The sequence below is a fragment of the Convolutriloba macropyga genome, chromosome 4, assembly GCF_964194025.1.
Source record: "Convolutriloba macropyga chromosome 4, txConMacr16.3, whole genome shotgun sequence".
NCBI lineage: Eukaryota > Metazoa > Xenacoelomorpha > Acoela > Convolutidae > Convolutriloba > Convolutriloba macropyga.
Genome location: NC_134471.1, coordinates 42,844,035 through 42,861,831, shown reverse-complemented (window position 1 = coordinate 42,861,831; position 17,797 = coordinate 42,844,035). Strand labels below are relative to the sequence as shown.

The window sequence follows — 17,797 nt, the reverse complement described above, 5'->3', positions numbered from 1 at the left end:
GACCTGAAATGTCCGGTTATCAGCAGTGGGAAGATGGGCATGGAGGATTGAATTTATCTTTGTTTAACTTAAAGAAACTATTTGAAATTTTTTCCTCAAAAGCATACGTGTGCGCCAACCTATTTTTTAATCTCCATTGGCTGATTTGTCAGATAGTAAACGTTTTGACAATTGATATGCAAACAGTAATTTTGCATGCTGTTTCTTACTCATTATAGACCATTTATATTCAAGATCTCACTACTATAGAAAAAAATTCGCAGCTCAAATTCTACTTTAAAGATCTGTCTGTCCTCTACAGATTAACTTCACATGTAAAACTTTCTGATCTTAGTTCTCGAAGTACAATAAAACTAAGATCAGAAATTTTTACGTTCAAAGTTAATTAGGGATACATTGCGCCTTTTCCTCATGGTGAATTTTTTTTTGAGCATGTGTGAACAAATTAATGCGCGTTTTACATTGAAAATGTTTGTTTAATTTAGCCTTATTTATTACGGGGTTGGACATTAAATTGCATATTTACCATTAAAAGGGTCTAAAGTAGCAATAATAGATACTCTTATTTTGACGGGGCCAAGGAAATTAATTCCAATTTTGACCAAAAACTTTATGAAATTTAAGCGATGCGAAACGGCACAACATATAACTAAACTGTTACTATAGAAGTTATGTTGTTACCCCGAATCTGGTAACACTGTAAGTACTCTTAGATATAGTAAACTTTATTTTCTGGGCCGCTTCTCTTCATTTACAAAAGAAAAATAATTTGAACTTACGGTTAGTTTGGGCCTTAAAGTTCTAATTTACCACAGCAGATTTGAAGTAAATAAGTTTCTTCATCTATTTTATGGAGGTTCATTCCAAGATTGCAATCACGTTTGCTGTGCTCAAATACTTTTTTGGATTGAGTAGAGTAATTCTCTCTCGATGAGTTTTCAAGGTAATCTTTAGGCCTCGTTTTCGACATCCGAACAGATTGATTGCTCGATCTCTTAAACTTTTTCTGATGCAAGAGAAAAGTTTAGCTGAGAACATTTCTCATAAGCGAGGCGATAATCACGTCATCGAATCAATCTGTTGTGAATGTTTGAGGAGGTAGATGGATTTCTGGAGACTGAGAACAGGGAGGAGGAGGAGTCACTGGGACCAGACCACAACTCGGACAGGGATAGCAAAGGGGGGACTGTCGAGATATTCGTCACGGTTCTCTTCAAGTGCCTCGAAATACTCGCTGACATATTGCTCTAGTCTCAAAGCCAAGTCAACCAACTGGCTGAATGAAATTTAAAACTTAGTTTTAAAGTGACTGCTTATTTAATGCTCCAAAAATGGCTCTTGTTTAGATGTGAATGGCCCCTTTGCCAAGCAATATGTTCTTGCCCCAGTTAATTGTAGTGTATTTTCGGCTCAAATATTTCCAAAAATGCAATGATATTTTTGACCCGCAAAAGAGCTGTCCCGGAAACTTCTTTATCGTCAGATTATTGAACTCTTCAACAGTTTTTTCCTAAGTTGAAATGAGTCATGCGGTGGACTCTTTTAATTGTGATCGCTCCATGAGTTTATAAAGTCGATCGAAGATAACTGTACATAAAACATTGAACTAAGCTACGCAATTGATGCTAAAAACAAACTGCTTCGTTGCCTAATTTGTTGTATTTCCTTGTTATATTACCTTGTAAAGATCATAAATGGAACGCATATTTTGGTTAATGTTTTAATTTTATTCCTCTTTCGAAGTTAAGTTCTCCTGTTTGTAACTTGTATGAATTTATTTTTATCTCCGAATTTTCTTGCATGAGCTTAGTTCCTGCACACAAAGTTGTTCCTGGCTAGTTTCCTCACATTAGAAACGTAATGGAATCACAGATAGAAAAGAAATCTCCTACATTCACATATGTGAACTTTAAGTACATATGGAGGTCTATTCTGGTTCACCAATAGTGTTTCCAGAGAGATAACAAAGTGATGTAATTAAACGGCCTTGGGGGAAGCAGCATCCATCTTTTTGATTTTTTTGCTCAAAGAAAAATTTGGATGAAAGATTTCAAAAACTCTTTATGAAGTTTAAGCATGCTAAACGGTGCGACAGACAGCTAAACTGTTAATATATAAGCTCTCTTGCTGCCCAGAATAAGGCTCTTTAGGTTTTACGTCACTGGAAAAAAGTCAAATGTCTTCTTGGAGTTTGGCAGGTTTTAGAAATATCATCATTAAGTTTTCAGAAACCTTGTTGCAATAACATCGGCAACATGCTGCAGGGGAACAAAGGGACATCAGGGCTTTCTGAGGCATCAATTGATTGAAGTCGTTAGTTATCTTCTTTGAATTTAGCTCTGAAACTTAAGTCTTTGATTTCGTCAACATCATCAGTACATCCAATAGGGGGAAAAGGGAGGTATCTCACATTGCCTAATAACAGAGTGAAAACATCAATCGAACAAAAACTGGAGAAAAACGCGTGTAATGAAACGGGGCTAACGTATGTCCCGCAAGCCGTGTTTACCTTTGACTCTTGTTTCTCCATTTATTCATATTGTTGCCTCCATGCCTCTTCCCAGGGGCCAAGTGACTCTTGGTGTTTGGTCATTCAATACCCAAGGATGTTAATAGACTGTTCGTTGCTGTCTGGTCAGTTTGATCATCTGCTGGTCTACAATGACGCTGGATGAGAAGGTGAATCGAGTAAATGGTTCGCCGTGTCGGGCTGATCAGCAACATTAGTCAGCGGCTTGGATTCGAGGATTGACTCCTTTTCAAAGGGAGTCTTCTTGATCCTCGAATGAGTATGAGCGTTCTTTTGGTGCTCTGATCGACACCAGTTTTTTTCGTCCAGTAACGTAAAACCTAGGCGTGCTTTTAAAACACTAGAAATTTTGATTTCTATCAGAATGCTCAAAAACATATTTTGGTGACAAAATATGTTTTAAAAAACTTTCTTTAATGCAAAATTGAGCTTTCTTTTGTTACAAGCGCACGTCTAGATTTTACGCCACGGGATGAAACAGCCAATTTTTTGTTGAAATTGAGAAGGTTGTAATAACATTGACAACATATAACATTCTTTCGATTTTTTTTTGGCTGGCTCAGGCTTAGAAAACCCTTACTGGAGGGAAATTTTTGTAAAGAAAAAGTTGTCTAGGCTACAACACCCTCTGAATTAAAAGTTCCGAGTTGCGAAAAATAAATAAATGAAAGACATAGGCTCAGAAATTTCAGGAAAATTATTTAGGTTATTCTGGACAAAAACTGGTTATTCTGATGTTTTTGAAAGAAGTATACCGGTTAGTGACCCGGAAAAAACATGATAATTGTTAATTTCCTAACATGTGTCCCGTTTATCCGTCCAATATCCTGCACCAGAATCTGATTATTTAGGGAATTTTTGGGAAGTATTCCGGTTATCCTGGTAATAAAAGAGTATGAAGAACCTGGTTATAGCGTTAATTTCTTGAAATACTGTGCAGTCGTATCGGGCTTCGAAACTTCTGAACACTTTAAGACCTTTGAATTGAAGCAGACGGGAGATAGGCAACAGTTTGCGCTTTAAATGTATTGCTTTGTAAAATTACAGGGGAAAAATCCATCAGTTACAATTTACGTGCAAACTTTCCAGCTTACAGTTATACATTAGAGGGAAACTAAACCTCAGTTCCTGTCTGTTCGTTGCTGTCTGGTCAGTTTGATCATCTGCTGGTCTACAATGACGCTGGATGAGAAGGTGAATCGAGTAAATGGTTCGCCGTGTCGGGCTGAGCAGCAACATTAGTCAGCGGCTTGGATTCGAGGATTGACTCCTTTTCAAAGGGAATCTTCTTGATCCTCGAATGAGTATGAGCGTTCTTTTGGTGCTCTGATCGACACCAGTTTTTTTCGTCCAGTAACGAAAAACCTAGGCGTGCTTTTAAAACATTAGAAATTTTGATTTCTATCAGAATGCTCAAAAACATATTTTGGTGACAAAATATGTTTTAAAAAACTTTCTTTAATGCAAAATTGAGCTTTCTTTTGTTACAAGCGCACGTCTAGATTTTACGCCACGGGATGAAACAGCCAATTTTTTGTTGAAATTGAGCAGGTTGTAATAACATTGACAACATATAACATTCTTTCGATTTTTTTTTTGGCTGGCTCAGGCTTAGAAAACCCTTACTGGAGGGAAATTTTTGTAAAGAAAAAGTTGTCTAGGCTACAACACCCTCTGAATTAAAAGTTCCGAGTTGCGAAAAATAAATAAATGAAAGACATAGGCTCAGAAATTTCAGGAAAATTATTTAGGTTATTCTGGACAAAAACTGGTTATTCTGATGTTTTTGAAAGAAGTATACCGGTTAGTGACCCGGAAAAAACATGATAATTGTTAATTTCCTAACATGTGTCCCGTTTATCCGTCCAATATCCTGCACCAGAATCTGATTATTTAGGGAATTTTTGGGAAGTATTCCGGTTATCCTGGTAATAAAAGAGTATGAAGAACCTGGTTATAGCGTTAATTTCTTGAAATACTGTGCAGTCGTATCGGGCTTCAAAACTTCTGAACACTTTAAGACCTTTGAATTGAAGCAGACGGGAGATAGGCAACAGTTTGCGCTTTAAATGTATTGCTTTGTAAAATTACAGGGGAAAAATCCATCAGTTACAATTTACGTGCAAACTTTCCAGCTTACAGTTATACATTAGAGGGAAACTAAACCTCAGTTCCTGTCTGTTCGTTGCTGTCTGGTCAGTTTGATCATCTGCTGGTCTACTATGACGCTGGATGAGAAGGTGAATCGAGTAAATGGTTCGCCGTGTCGGGCTGATCAGCAACATTAGTCAGCGGCTTGGATTCGAGGATTGACTCCTTTTCAAAGGGAGTCTTCTTGATCTTCGAATGAGTATGAGCGTTCTTTTGGTGCTCTGATCGACACCAGTTTTTTTCGTCCAGTAACGTAAAACCTAGGCGTGCTTTTAAAACATTAGAAATTTTGATTTCTATCAGAATGCTCAAAAACATATTTTGGTGACAAAATATGTTTTAAAAAACTTTCTTTAATGCAAAATTGAGCTTTCTTTTGTTACAAGCGCACGTCTAGATTTTACGCCACGGGATGAAACAGCCAATTTTTTGTTGAAATTGAGCAGGTTGTAATAACATTGACAACATATAACATTCTTTCGATTTTTTTTTGGCTGGCTCAGGCTTAGAAAACCCTTACTGGAGGGAAATTTTTGTAAAGAAAAAGTTGTCTAGGCTACAACACCCTCTGAATTAAAAGTTCCGAGTTGCGAAAAATAAATAAATGAAAGACATAGGCTCATTAGGTTTTCTATGAATTTTTTTATTTGAAATTTAGAATAAATAGAAATGAAGCTATCCAAGAAATTGAAAAATGGCAGTTTGAGGAAGAATTTGAAGAGGATTTTCTGACGGGAATTTGAATTTCGGTAATTGAATAGATGATGGAATGGCACATTGCAGTTTTGAACAATACCAAATGTTTTATTAATCACTAAAAAAACAAAATCAAGTCTTAATCAAGTCTTTACAGAACAAATTCTAACCTCATGGTTTCAATATTGAAAACAAAATGTGACTTGATTTATGCTTGTGTATCGTAAAGTAATGATCAGGATATTTTTATAAAGTAGGCTTTTTAGTACTTAAAAAAACATTTGTCCCTGAACAACCTGGCTTTTAAAGTTTTGTACTATTTAATTAAGAACTAATGCAAAAGTGTAAAGAGCAAATAAAAAGTTAATCGGGATCTTCGACAGGTCTTTTGTAGGAAAAAGTTAGCGATTGCAATCAGAAAATAATGTAACTCATACAGCGAAAACAACTTAAACCTATAAAAATGAAAAAAAAATGAGAAGCCGCCATGCATCCGAAGCCTTAGCGTTTGTTTTTGCGGGGCGGGAAAACAAATTCGGAAACGTTAAGCAATTAAGTAACCCGTTTATCTGTCGGCACAGTTTACAATAAATTGTTGAATTATACATTTATCATTTTGAAAGACTCTTTTTGTATGTTCAAATTTTTTCGAGTACATATGCCTTAGTATCAGGACACCTTTGGGCGTTTTTAATATAAAAAACAACGATCTTGCCAAGTAAAACGAAATATCTCTATGGAATTCAATATCGGTACATTCAGAAGAATTGTGATCTTGAAAAATTTTGAAATCCTAATAGTTTTCCGAAAAATATCCCACTGTTCTTCAGGCTCGGAAAAAAACCATGCCGCCCTGCTAAATTTCCAAAAACTATGCCCTAATATTCTACCCAAAAAAACATGGCTATACTCGTAATTTCAGGAAAAGTATTTAGGTTATTCTGGACGAAAACTGGTTATTCTGATGTTTTTGAAAGAAGTATACCGGTTAGTGACCCGGAAAAAACATGATAATTATTAATTTCCTAACATGTGTCCCGTTTATCCGTCCAATATCCTGCACCAGAATCTGATTAATTAGGTAATTTTTGGGAAGTATTCCGGTTATCCTGGTAATAAAAGAGTATGAAGAACCTGGTTATAGCGTTAATTTCTTGAAAAACTGTGCAGTCGTATCGGGCTTCAAAAATTCTGAACGCTTTAAGACCTTTGAATTGAAGCAGACGGGAGATAGGCAACAGTTTGCACTTTAAATGTATTGCTTTGTAAATTACAGGGGAAAAATCCATCAGTTACAATTTACGTACAAACTTTCCAGCTTACAGTTAAACATTAGAGGGAAACTAAACCTCAGTTCCATAATGTACTGACGATAAAATGAAGGACGTGTATTTAGTTACTTTGGTTTGTATGGGTTAGTCAAAAGATAATTTTCTATTGATTGATGTCGGCAGAAAGAAGCAGATTCCCAATCTTGCAGATATATGGTAGTTCCCTTTATAAGTGTTGTGGGTGCAGATAGCTATATCTGTTACTGACTTTATGCACATAACTCTTTCAATTTCAAAAATAAAAAACTTTCTCCTTGGTTTATCGACACAAGATCATGGCAAGACCATGGCAAGACTAAGCACTTTGTGTTGAAAGTGCACTTCATTCGGAACTTAGTCGAGAACAGACTTTTAGAGCTGAACTACTTGCCTACCGATCGCATGCCCGCAGACACCCTAACAAAAGCTTTGGGGAGAACAAAATTTTCACTTTTTCGTGGTGTTCGCCCAGGTTCAAAGACTTAATATGATAGGAGGGTTATTAAATGTAGAATATTAATTGTTTGAATATGGAAAAGTATACTCACTTGTTGATTTACATCCTTGTTGTCGAGAAAACAATGCTAATTTCACGTGCAATTTATACTGATGATTTCCAGAACTTCCGTTTTTATATGTGACTTGATAACAATTGATGTTGACGTTTAATTGATCCCTATGATAAAATGCTAGTAAACATCATATGTCACCGAAAGTCATTTGTATGTAATGTAAAAGGGGGGTAATAACTGGATATATAATTCGATCAAGATTTGTGCCTATTGCCACTGTTGTCACACATCAATTCTAATTGAATTATTTGATTGCAATATTTGTCTCTGCGTTCCCATTAACCGATTCAAGATAGATGGTAGTTTAGTTTACTTTGACCTAAGCAGCCGTCGATAGCGTCGAAAATTAGCCATTGCACAAAATTTTAATCGCTATTACTATAGACAATAGTTAGCGACGGCCTCATTTAGAGCCATATGTATGAAGCTCTGCTTGAAACTGAAGCCAAAAGAAAAACATGTGTGAACCTTTACTTTACTGTTCCTAGATATGAATATGAAGCCGGTGGCCGTTATACTCGGCCCGCAATTCTTATTGGCGCCAACCTCTTTATGCAGATAGAATGCTCGATCCAATTGAATGCTTTGTTGAAATCAATATATATGTAAAATATATTATTGCCTCTATCGTGTGAGTCGTATATTCCATGAAATTATAAAATAAGTTTACTAGTCGTTGAGCGTCTGGTCCTAAAATAAAACAGCTTAGATGAATTGTTATGGCTCACAAATTTGTAGAAAATATTGAAAGGAACTTTTCCGAAATGAGAAAAGAAATTAGATATAAACAATGATGGCATTAATTTAGATCGATCTAATGACCTCTCTCGTGAGTACCATTCTATACTACCCTTGGCGATTAGTCTCAAAGTCATATCAGTGAGGATGACAACATCAATTGCCGTCGTTGGCGTATAATAAAACCAATGTCTACTCAGCTTTCCGTAAGACAAGCTAATTGTGAATTTTGTTTAATATTGAGATTAGTCAATAGTATACGTTCTTCTGGCGAAGCAATGCCTCGAACGTTTATGGTTTTTATTAATAATGAAACTTTGTTAAAACTTAAGTTTACACATCCCTAAAATGTCTTCATTTATAACTATTGTGAACCATTTCGACTGTTTCCTTCAGTTTTTTTTCTCATTTTCCTTAGCAGAATTATATTTTTTGGTATCTGTACAATTTATTGTCAATGGTCTTGCTTGTACACAAGGTGGGGTTCCCAACTCCAATTATCAAAACGTCAATAGAGTTGAAGCTACACGACCGGGTGATAGTTTCGGTGCCAAAAAGTCTTTAATAACTAACTGGTTGAATGCCCATCTCTTTAATTATAAATAGAATACTTTAATTGTCTTTCAACAGACGACCGTTCAAAAATTAGCAGGTCAACTAACAGTTCGTAGTTGCAGCATAATTTGACTATCATTATCGTTTTGCTCAACAATTCGCCTAATTAGTTTCGTTTTGTAAGTTTGCAAATGGTTTTATGTTAGCTAGATTGTCTTTAACTTCCTCAGTGACATTTTTCTGACCTAATCAATTTTTTGTTTAGCGTATTTATGCTCTTAGTAGGAGGAAGACTAAACCTCAGTTCCATAAAAACTGTCAATGAAAGAAAGGACGTGTATATGGTTACTTTGGTTTGCAGGGGTTAGTCAGAAGATAATATGCTCTCGATTGATTTTTGCAGAGATTAGAAGAATTCAAGTCTTCCAGATATATGACAGTTCTCTGTATGAGTGTTTTGAATGCAAATACTAACTGACACAAATGAAAATTCAATAGCACCGAGAATGTTTTTGGCTAAACAGTTGTGAGCACTGCTATTTAATTGACTGCATTTTCGTATTGAAGTTCCCCATGTGCACCTTCAGCTCTGTGATTCATCTCAGCAACGGATATCTGGCATCAAATTTCAATTTTGAATCAAATCTATGTCCACTCAGTTTTCCGTAAGGCAAACAATTTGTGGGTTAGTTTTACATATGAGATTCGTCAACTGTATAGTTTTTTGGCGAGTCAATTCCTCGGACGTTTGTGGTATTGACAACTGCAGTCAATCAAAAAAATTGAAAAACTTTGTTTTCTTTACATTCATAGTTTTTTTTGTAATTAATGTGAATTTTCAATTCTTTGCTGGAGTTATTTTTTCTTAGTCTCGCTATCAGAGTTATATTTTTCAATGTCTCTACAAAATTTTGGTAATGAAAACGTAAATACAATTGGACGCTGCTTCGCAAAATTATAGTTTTCCAGACAAAAATAACTGGTTTATTGCCCATTTTTTGAAATATGCTTTGGTTATTTTGCTTGTTTTTCAACAGACAATCGTTCAAAAGATTTCAGTTAAACTAAGAGTTTGTAGTTGCAGCTGTTTTTAATTTTATTGTCATTAGGGGTTGTTATTTTGTTTCAAGTAAATATGCTGTTATCAATAAATTATTTAGTTTTTGAACAGGCCTAGCGTCTCATAGGTGTCAAAAAAGGATTTATCAATTGAAATTGGATTTGTTCATCGTCAGGTTGAGCTAAGTTTGATGCACAATCAAACAAATTGACTGAAAATTTATTTACAACACTTCAAATTATATTTACAACACTTTTATTACGTTTACTACACCCAATAAATTACTATCTTTATTCAAAGGTTTTCGAAATTTCAGGGTGTTTTGTTTCTTTTCACGTTATATGAAAAAGTCGTTCTCGCAGAGGGAACTTCTAAAACAGCCCCTCGCACATTTACTCATGTTTTTTTGGGACAGCTAAAGATAAGAAAATGCCTGTTGCTTGATCATTCTTTGGTAGCAAAAAAGGAAGAAAATTACAATCGATTCTTCAGTTTTTTGAGCGAAAACATTCTGTGAAGAATTTGGTTTTAAATTTTTTTTCAAAACTTTTTTCTTAATGATTATGAAACTGTCGTAGTAGCTGCTTCGAAAAAATATGTTCCGGGAACCGCTCATACTGGATGCGGTTTCCATTTTTCCTGGTGCATATACGGAAAAATCCAAGACATGGGTTGCAACAATCTTTCAAAAATGACAAAACGCTTAAAAAATTAGCAAGAAAAGTTTTGTCATTACTTTTGTTTCCGGATATACGAAGTTCTATTAATTAATATGACGCAGAACTCCAGCTCACGATCTTATTTTTTGAACATCCCAATCTGAGTCAGATTTTTTGCAATATCTACGATACATGGTTTATGATTCCTTTCGACCAAAATACTGGATTGTTTCTGTAAGTTCTGTGGCCCTTCGTACAACTAGCAAATGCGAAAACTGTAATTTTGGGCGGAGAAAGGAAACGCAAACAAATCCTTATTTCGTGACGGTTAGGTTGTATTCAATTACTTTCTGACAAGTCAATTGAGCAACGAATGCGTTTTGGTTGAACTTGCCAAGGCAGTTGCGTCGCGTTTGCCTACTTATTTTCTATTATTTAAATTCTCAGTTACGAATCTGGTATTCGCGATGCGAATGGCTCAGCTTAAGTTGAGCTATCTAAATTGAAGAGCGATTGACTAACGTTAAATTACAAACTGAGTTACAGCAGTGCCAATGGGAGGAATGAAACAAGATTAAGACAAAATTAAGATTAAAAGGAAGTTACACTAGATCACAGGTTAATAACACAAAAATGTTTGATTAAAGTACTTGAAATTTGTTTACATGCATGAATAGACAGCTTCCTGTCTGGAACCTGAACAGACATCAAAATTAGCTGAAATAAGTATGAAAAATTGAATGAAAGCACATGAGGACTAAATGGAAGCATCTGCCCTTGAAATGGGATGATCAAATGAAGTAAAACTAAAATACGGTAAGGGATGTTCTGATGATACTATTCATTCCGTATGACATTTCCCCATGTTGAAGAAAATAAAAAAATAAAAAATATACTCAGAAAATTAATACTTATTCGCCGGTTATATAAATAGTTAAATATTAAGTAGTAGAATAAGATATAAAGTTTAAAGAGCTTTAAGAGTTTATTCCTAATCCGAACGTTCCTCCGCCTCTAACGCCGTCATCTCGCGAAGCAAACTGGTGTTTGGGTCGACAGACACTTCCCCGATGTAATTAGTATCTGAGATTGTTATCTCAGCAGAATATACCTCTGTGATTTGGATGTTTTCTACAATTGCTGACGATTTTGAGGATTTCTTCTGTTTTTTGAGCTGACGTTTGTTCCTTCTGACAGACGAATCATCCGAATCTGATGTATCACTCATTGTAATGGTACGTTTGTCTTTGCGCAAAATGGTTGTGTGTTGTTCAGCCGATGGGGTCGAATGTGTCGCAGATGGTCCAGCTGTATCAGGTTGAGTAGATGGTGCGGCAATTGGTACTGGTGGACTAAAATATAATATATGTGTCAAGTCTGGTCTATTTGCGAATGCGTCGTCGTGTTTGGGATTGAGTTTTGGGATTCGCATTCTTAGGGCACGGGCAACATTACTGGAAGTGGATACGCAAGAGCGTCCGGAAGAAATAACACTAACGTCATCCGTTTGTCTTTTGTTGCGTTTTATCTTTTTGCTGCACAAATTTTTCCTAAGTAAATCCTTCCTGTGATTTACAATCATTTGTTCGAGAGTTTTCTCCTGTACTTTTTTGGGTTGCCTTAATAAAATGCCCCAATTGATTATCTCTTTCGTATCGGGTTCCGAATTTTGCGATATCTGAATTCCCAACGCGAACCTCTGGCCGGTTTGGTACCTTTATGACGCTTGTTGTTGGGTTATTTTTCCCGACCGTGCTCCCTGGTGCAGGGACTTCGTATAGCTCATCCAAGTTCTTTTCTGTCGCGGGGCTGCATGTATCTTGCGTGCTATCTTCACTTGCACGCTTTGTTCGCTCCGTGGCATTGGTCTTGAGATGTCATCTGACCACATGAGGCGCGATTCACCGTCTTTCATCTATTCATGCTCTTCATGAGCCCGGGCGTTTGCTGCACATACCACTTTTTCGATTTCAACGTCCGAACACATGCCGGTATCCGACCATTGCGTGTCTGTGAGGTATGACATGCCCGGAATGGTATCTTCACCTAAATAATGTTTAATTATTTTTTGATAATTTAAATATTTATTGTTTGACTTTTGGTGATATTTGAAATTGGTGTGTTACATCGTCTACCGAAATGTGCTTCAAATGGTGTTATTTCAATTGTTTTTTGTTTAGATATTCTTAATGGTTGTATAATTGCATGTATTGAATAATCGAGATTAAATTTTTTTTTAGTTGTGCTTTCATGCATGATAATTGACGTTTAATAGTTTGAATAAGACGTTTTCCTAATCTGATTGCTCTGTGGTCATTTGCAGGTGCATTATAATGGTGTATTGTTATTTTTAGTACAAAATGTTTCAAACTTTTTGCTTCTAAAGCATTTAGCTTGTTCTGTTAATCTAATTGTTCTGGGTACTCTTGATTGGAAATATACTTATTAAGGAATTTAATAACATTTGAGCCAGAAGCATTTTTTACTATTTCTGCTGTAGGCTGTTTTGCTGTAGGGAGTGAATGTCCTCTAGCACAGCATCTTGGATTGCTTTAGGGATTGCAATTCTTTCGTCTATGCAGAGACAACCATGTATCTTTGATGCTTAGATCCCGCCAGTATGATTAGATGTAGGGGCTAATCTCTTTTTATCTGTCCTCGTCATTTCTGATGACACAATCGCGCACTTCTTTCAATTTAGCGTCCTTTCCAGTTAGAATTGCCAACCATTTTTTGCTGAAAATTCAATGAAGGACATCTGTAAATCACAAATATTCTGCTGTATCCACGGCACTGGTAGACGGAGTCGTCTCTGTGTTTGATAATGTATTTGTTGCAAGTGTTGTCTGAGAAGGTGAATCGGGCCTCCGTTGGCGTGGATTTTGCTGTCCTAGTTCGTGGCATCTTGGAGATTGAGTTTATTGAATGATTACTTGACGAGTTAATTCTGAGATTGTTATGGGCAAAAAGCGAGGTACTTTTGGGTTGGTTGTATTTATGCTCAGGAATTTGCTCTTTTGCGCTCAATTTGAAGGATTTGTGTTGACTACTTGAGTTGGTGTCAAATATGGGCTTTATTGGATCTAATTGCTCAGATTGTTCACATCTTTTATTGTCTGACGTTTGCAGCGAAATGGTAGCAGATTTATTAATGGAATGTGATTTATGCAATGGCAGAATATTTAGTGCAAATTGTGGTTTTAAATATTCAGAGGGCATTTGCGGTGCGATCGGCATATATAAACGAGGATTAATAATTGTCATATGCAGAAACTTTTTTAACTTTGGCAAAAAAAAATTTGTAGATATATAATCTACAAGGCCCATCTTGGCTCCAGACAAATGTTCAATTACGAAGTTATAGGGCAGTAGACGGTCAATACATCTAGAAAGGCGGCTATTATAGGATGTATTTGATCTATTAATATTGATAATAATTCACGATCTGTTATGACTATGAAATCTTTTCCGTACAGATAGTTTTTGAAATAATCGATTGACCAAACGACTTCTAATAGCTCCAATTCGTTAACACTGTAGCGCTCTTCCGTTGGATTTAGAAATTGCGACGCGAATGCTATGGGTGTCTGGGGAATTCTGTTCAAGTGCAGCTCCCACTTCAGAGCAAGAAGCATCGCATTTAACACGAATATCTAGTTTAGGATTGTAATGGCTATTTTCAGTACTTGCAGCAATTTTATCTTTTATGATTTTGAAAATTTTAATGTGTTCCTCAGTCCAGACAAATTTTGTAGATGTTTTCGAAGTGGTCTAAGGGGGTGACAAAGTTGTGCTAAATTTGGTATGAATTTACTAATATAGTGTACTGACCAAAGAAAGGATCTTAAGCGTTTTAATGTCGAAAATGTTGGTATTGCTACTATAGCTGCGGTTTTATTTGCAGTTGATGATATGCCGGTTTGGGTAAATTTGTTCCCAAGCCATTCAGTTTTTTCGAAGTGGCATTTCCGAAGATTAATTCTTAAATTAGCTTCGTCTAATTTTTTGAGACATTTAGTGACATAACTTAGATGATCGGATTCAGATACTTTGCTATCAATGATAATGTCGTCAAGAAAGCAATAAGTTTTTTGAAGACCTACAATTTTATAAGCCATAGCTTTACGAAACTCTACTGGCATGTCTGTGAGACCATAGAATCCGGAATTAAATCTATAAGTACCAGCTGATTCTCCACAAATGTTGTTAATTTTGCAGTGTTTTGCAGTGTCTTTATGCAATTGTAACGGCATATAGGCTTATTTAAGATCTATTGTTGAACGGTATGCTTGTTGACCCTTTTGATTATTTGTAGGGTGTTGTGAAACTGAATCAATTAACATTTCAATGTTAGGCATTTGATTTTTATTTTTGTGGATGGATTTATTTGAAACTTTAGAGTCAAGTGCTAATTTTATAGATTGGTGTTTCTTTAATGTGATTACTATCGGAGATATGAAGTGTTCATCAGAACAACTAGTTAATTTTTCAATATGTCTTTCTTTCTGTAATCTATCAAGTTCAATTGTGATTCTAGGTTGCAAATTAATTGGAACGCGTCAACCTTTTTGACGCTTTGCTGTAAACTTTTGATGAAACTTTGATTTCGCTACATGAGTCTTTGAGAGTCCAATTCTTGACACTAGGTATGGAAATTGCGACATGTTTGTCCCCTTTATTTTACATGTGGAATTATCAATATGTTTAACACATTTACCAATTTTGCTTGTTGCTGAACCACTGCGAGACCAAGGCTGTTGAAGACATCTCTCCATATGATTAATTTTTTCCATCCTCTAAAACTGATAGGGGAGCCTGTTTGCATGTCCAATCATTGTATGTCACCGTGGTTGTCATTTTCCCAAGTACTTTGACCGGTTCGTTTGAAAAAGTTTTCAAATCTCTGTCCTGTTTTGTAGTGGTTCATTTTGCAGATGGCGAAGTTTTAAGGATTCTATTTGCTAGAGTCTTTGTGATTAGGCTACCTACCCGAATCAATCATTGCATTTGCCTGGACACTTTCAAATTTAATTTGTGCATTGAGAGTTTCATGTTGATTTGCTGAGTCATAGGAAATGGCGGCTACATATTCATCTGAATTACTTTCGTAAGTAGAGTCGTAGACTTGATCATAGGGTTGTTGGTAGCTGGTAATGTAGTTGGCAAAGAAAACCATCCAAGTTTTTCTTATACCACTTTTGTTACATGAATGTTTTAACGTAAAAAAGTTTGTACTTTTCGTATAATTTTTTTTGTCAGTTTTCGTAATTCAGAATTTTCTCGGCCTCTTCAAGCCCGAAAATTTTGTTCGTTTCTGACGCTGCATTATTGGACAGAACATGGTATGAAGGATTGATGCTATTGAAGAAATCTTCATCTTCACCAGCATGAGGGTGGGTCACTGGGCTCAACTCAGCGAAATGTTTCTTGATTTGTTGTTAGAGAAGCAGAATTATTCAACAACAAGAGCTCTTACCGAGTATCAGGTCGATTCACTGTACTTTTGTTTCTAATCTGGAAAAGTATTTCTCAGTCGATTTTGTGATGTTTTTATCGTTTTTCAATGAATTGTTTTTCCTATCATTGACAGTGTCTTTTCTTCAACATTCTTCAACCAAACACTGGTTGTGATGCTCTGGCTGCAGCAGCTATAGCAGTTCTGAACGCAATTAATCATTCTCCTTCTCCAGTCTCTCGTTGGCTTCGCTCTTCTAAGCAGCTTTGAGTTATAAACCGTCTAAATCATTTTTCAATAAAGTAATTGGCTTCTGTTCGGAATTTCTGGCTGCCGCTGACTATAGATTATTTCTTAGCAAATCACACTTGGCGCTCAATTTGGCCGTTGCTTCTTTTTGTTGCCTCTTTGACCTTATCACAAAAGTTGTCTAGCTTTTTGGAGCTCAAAGTCCATTGGAAATCAAAAATACTCGTGTTAGTATCCTTCAACTTCTCTAGTTGCACGTACTGGTTTCGCAGCTTCACGTCAGCCTTTAAATCTCGGGACCGAATTTTGTCGGGTGCCAAAAGTTATGAACTTCCACAACTCTGGTAAATAGTATACATATTCACCAATTTATGGGTGCCCGCTTCCTGCTTTATGCTTTTTTTAAGTCTTGACTTCCAGCCTTTTCTCGTTTTGTCGGTCTTTTTTTGGTCTTGAAAAGACAATCTCTCTTTTTAGGCAGCCGACTACTCTTTTTTAACCCATTTTCTTTTTTCTCCTGGTTCATTAATAAGTTTGAGTAAAAGATTATACATATGCGTTCCCGTTTAGATTCTCCGCTAAAGACTCGTTGTAAATAGATAAACAATCAGAAATTTTTTTCACAAACTTAAATAAGAGGGAGACACAACAATATCCTTAGCTTTTAACCACAATTTTAAGGTTTCCGATTTTGTTACAAAAAATTGCAAATTGTTTTCGCTGGAAAACTTCTTATTGAAACTGGTTGTTCGAAGGTATTGAATTTCCACGACTGCATTTTCCATTTGACAATTGGAATGCTTCTCGACTAATAATTCCTTCAATTTTGTGGCGCACTATATGAGCAATTGAACACATTTTAAGTCAAATGCTGAACAAAGCTACGATGTAGGTTTTGATCATTGGCATTTAAGTCATTATCGGTCGGCCAACGATATATTTTTGTTTAATTTTTTTAGTGTCACTGCTGTTTTCTAATTTGACGACATTTGATTCAGCGGGTTACATGCAGCGATTGTAAAATAGTTCCAAATTTCTAATAGAAAATTTGTGACCCTCTATTAAAACAGGAACTTCGTCTGCCCAAAAAGGCGCTTAGTTATTGTTGCTACGATCTTAGCACACCTATGAACGAATAAATGAATCTTGTTTGAAATTTCAATAGCTGATTCTCACATTGAAGTGTTCTCATCTGCATAAAAAATACTGATAAAAGAGTAGTGCTGTCTTGAAGTTGTCAAAAACGCTTGAGATAAAATATTTTTTCAAATTTTCAATAAATCCTTCAATTTGGTTTTTGTGAACAATTTTCCTGCTGATAAAGATGGTCTTGTTGTTAACACAAATATCTACAGGGTCATCCGTATTAAAGTTTCTTGCCATTTTCATGTGGCTTGCCATTATTTTCAAAAATAGAATCGCTAGGTCGTCTTCAAAATGTGGCCTTGATGGAAACAGTTTTTGAAAAACCTACGTTATCTTTTAAACTTAATACGTTTCGTCGTACCAGCTTTCGTTTCGATGTATATTCTGGAAAAATCTCATTTGACTTCCTTAAATTCTCGCATAAACTGATGCGTTTCCTACAGTTTTTTTTCATTCTGAAGATATAGTCACTTCGTCTGCATATATTGCGGTCTTTGGTGTGCTATAGATGTGCAGTCTATAGGTAGTGACAGTTGAAAACCCATTACCACTTACGCTCGGCGGAAATTTGTTAGACTATAAATTGATAATCTGCAGGCAGTCACAACTAAATATCAACTCATATTGGCATTGGCCTATGTTTTTTGGGGAGGCATTCTTCCAGTGTTTCCGGTCT

The 17,797-nt window shown here is 35.9% G+C and overlaps 1 protein-coding gene across 1 annotated transcript in view; it reads left to right on the top strand.

Moving 5' to 3' along the window:
* LOC142338440 (UPF0669 protein C6orf120 homolog) overlaps nucleotides 1-1,791 on the top strand; it is a 12,457-nt gene extending 10,666 nt beyond the window's left edge. The window contains exon 4 of the mRNA XM_075388205.1: nucleotides 1,096-1,791. Coding sequence (XP_075244320.1) covers nucleotides 1,096-1,251 — 156 coding nt within the window. The 3' untranslated portion in view covers nucleotides 1,252-1,791. The remainder of the gene's footprint in view (nucleotides 1-1,095) is intronic.
* Nucleotides 1,792-17,797: the final 16,006 nt, after the last annotated feature.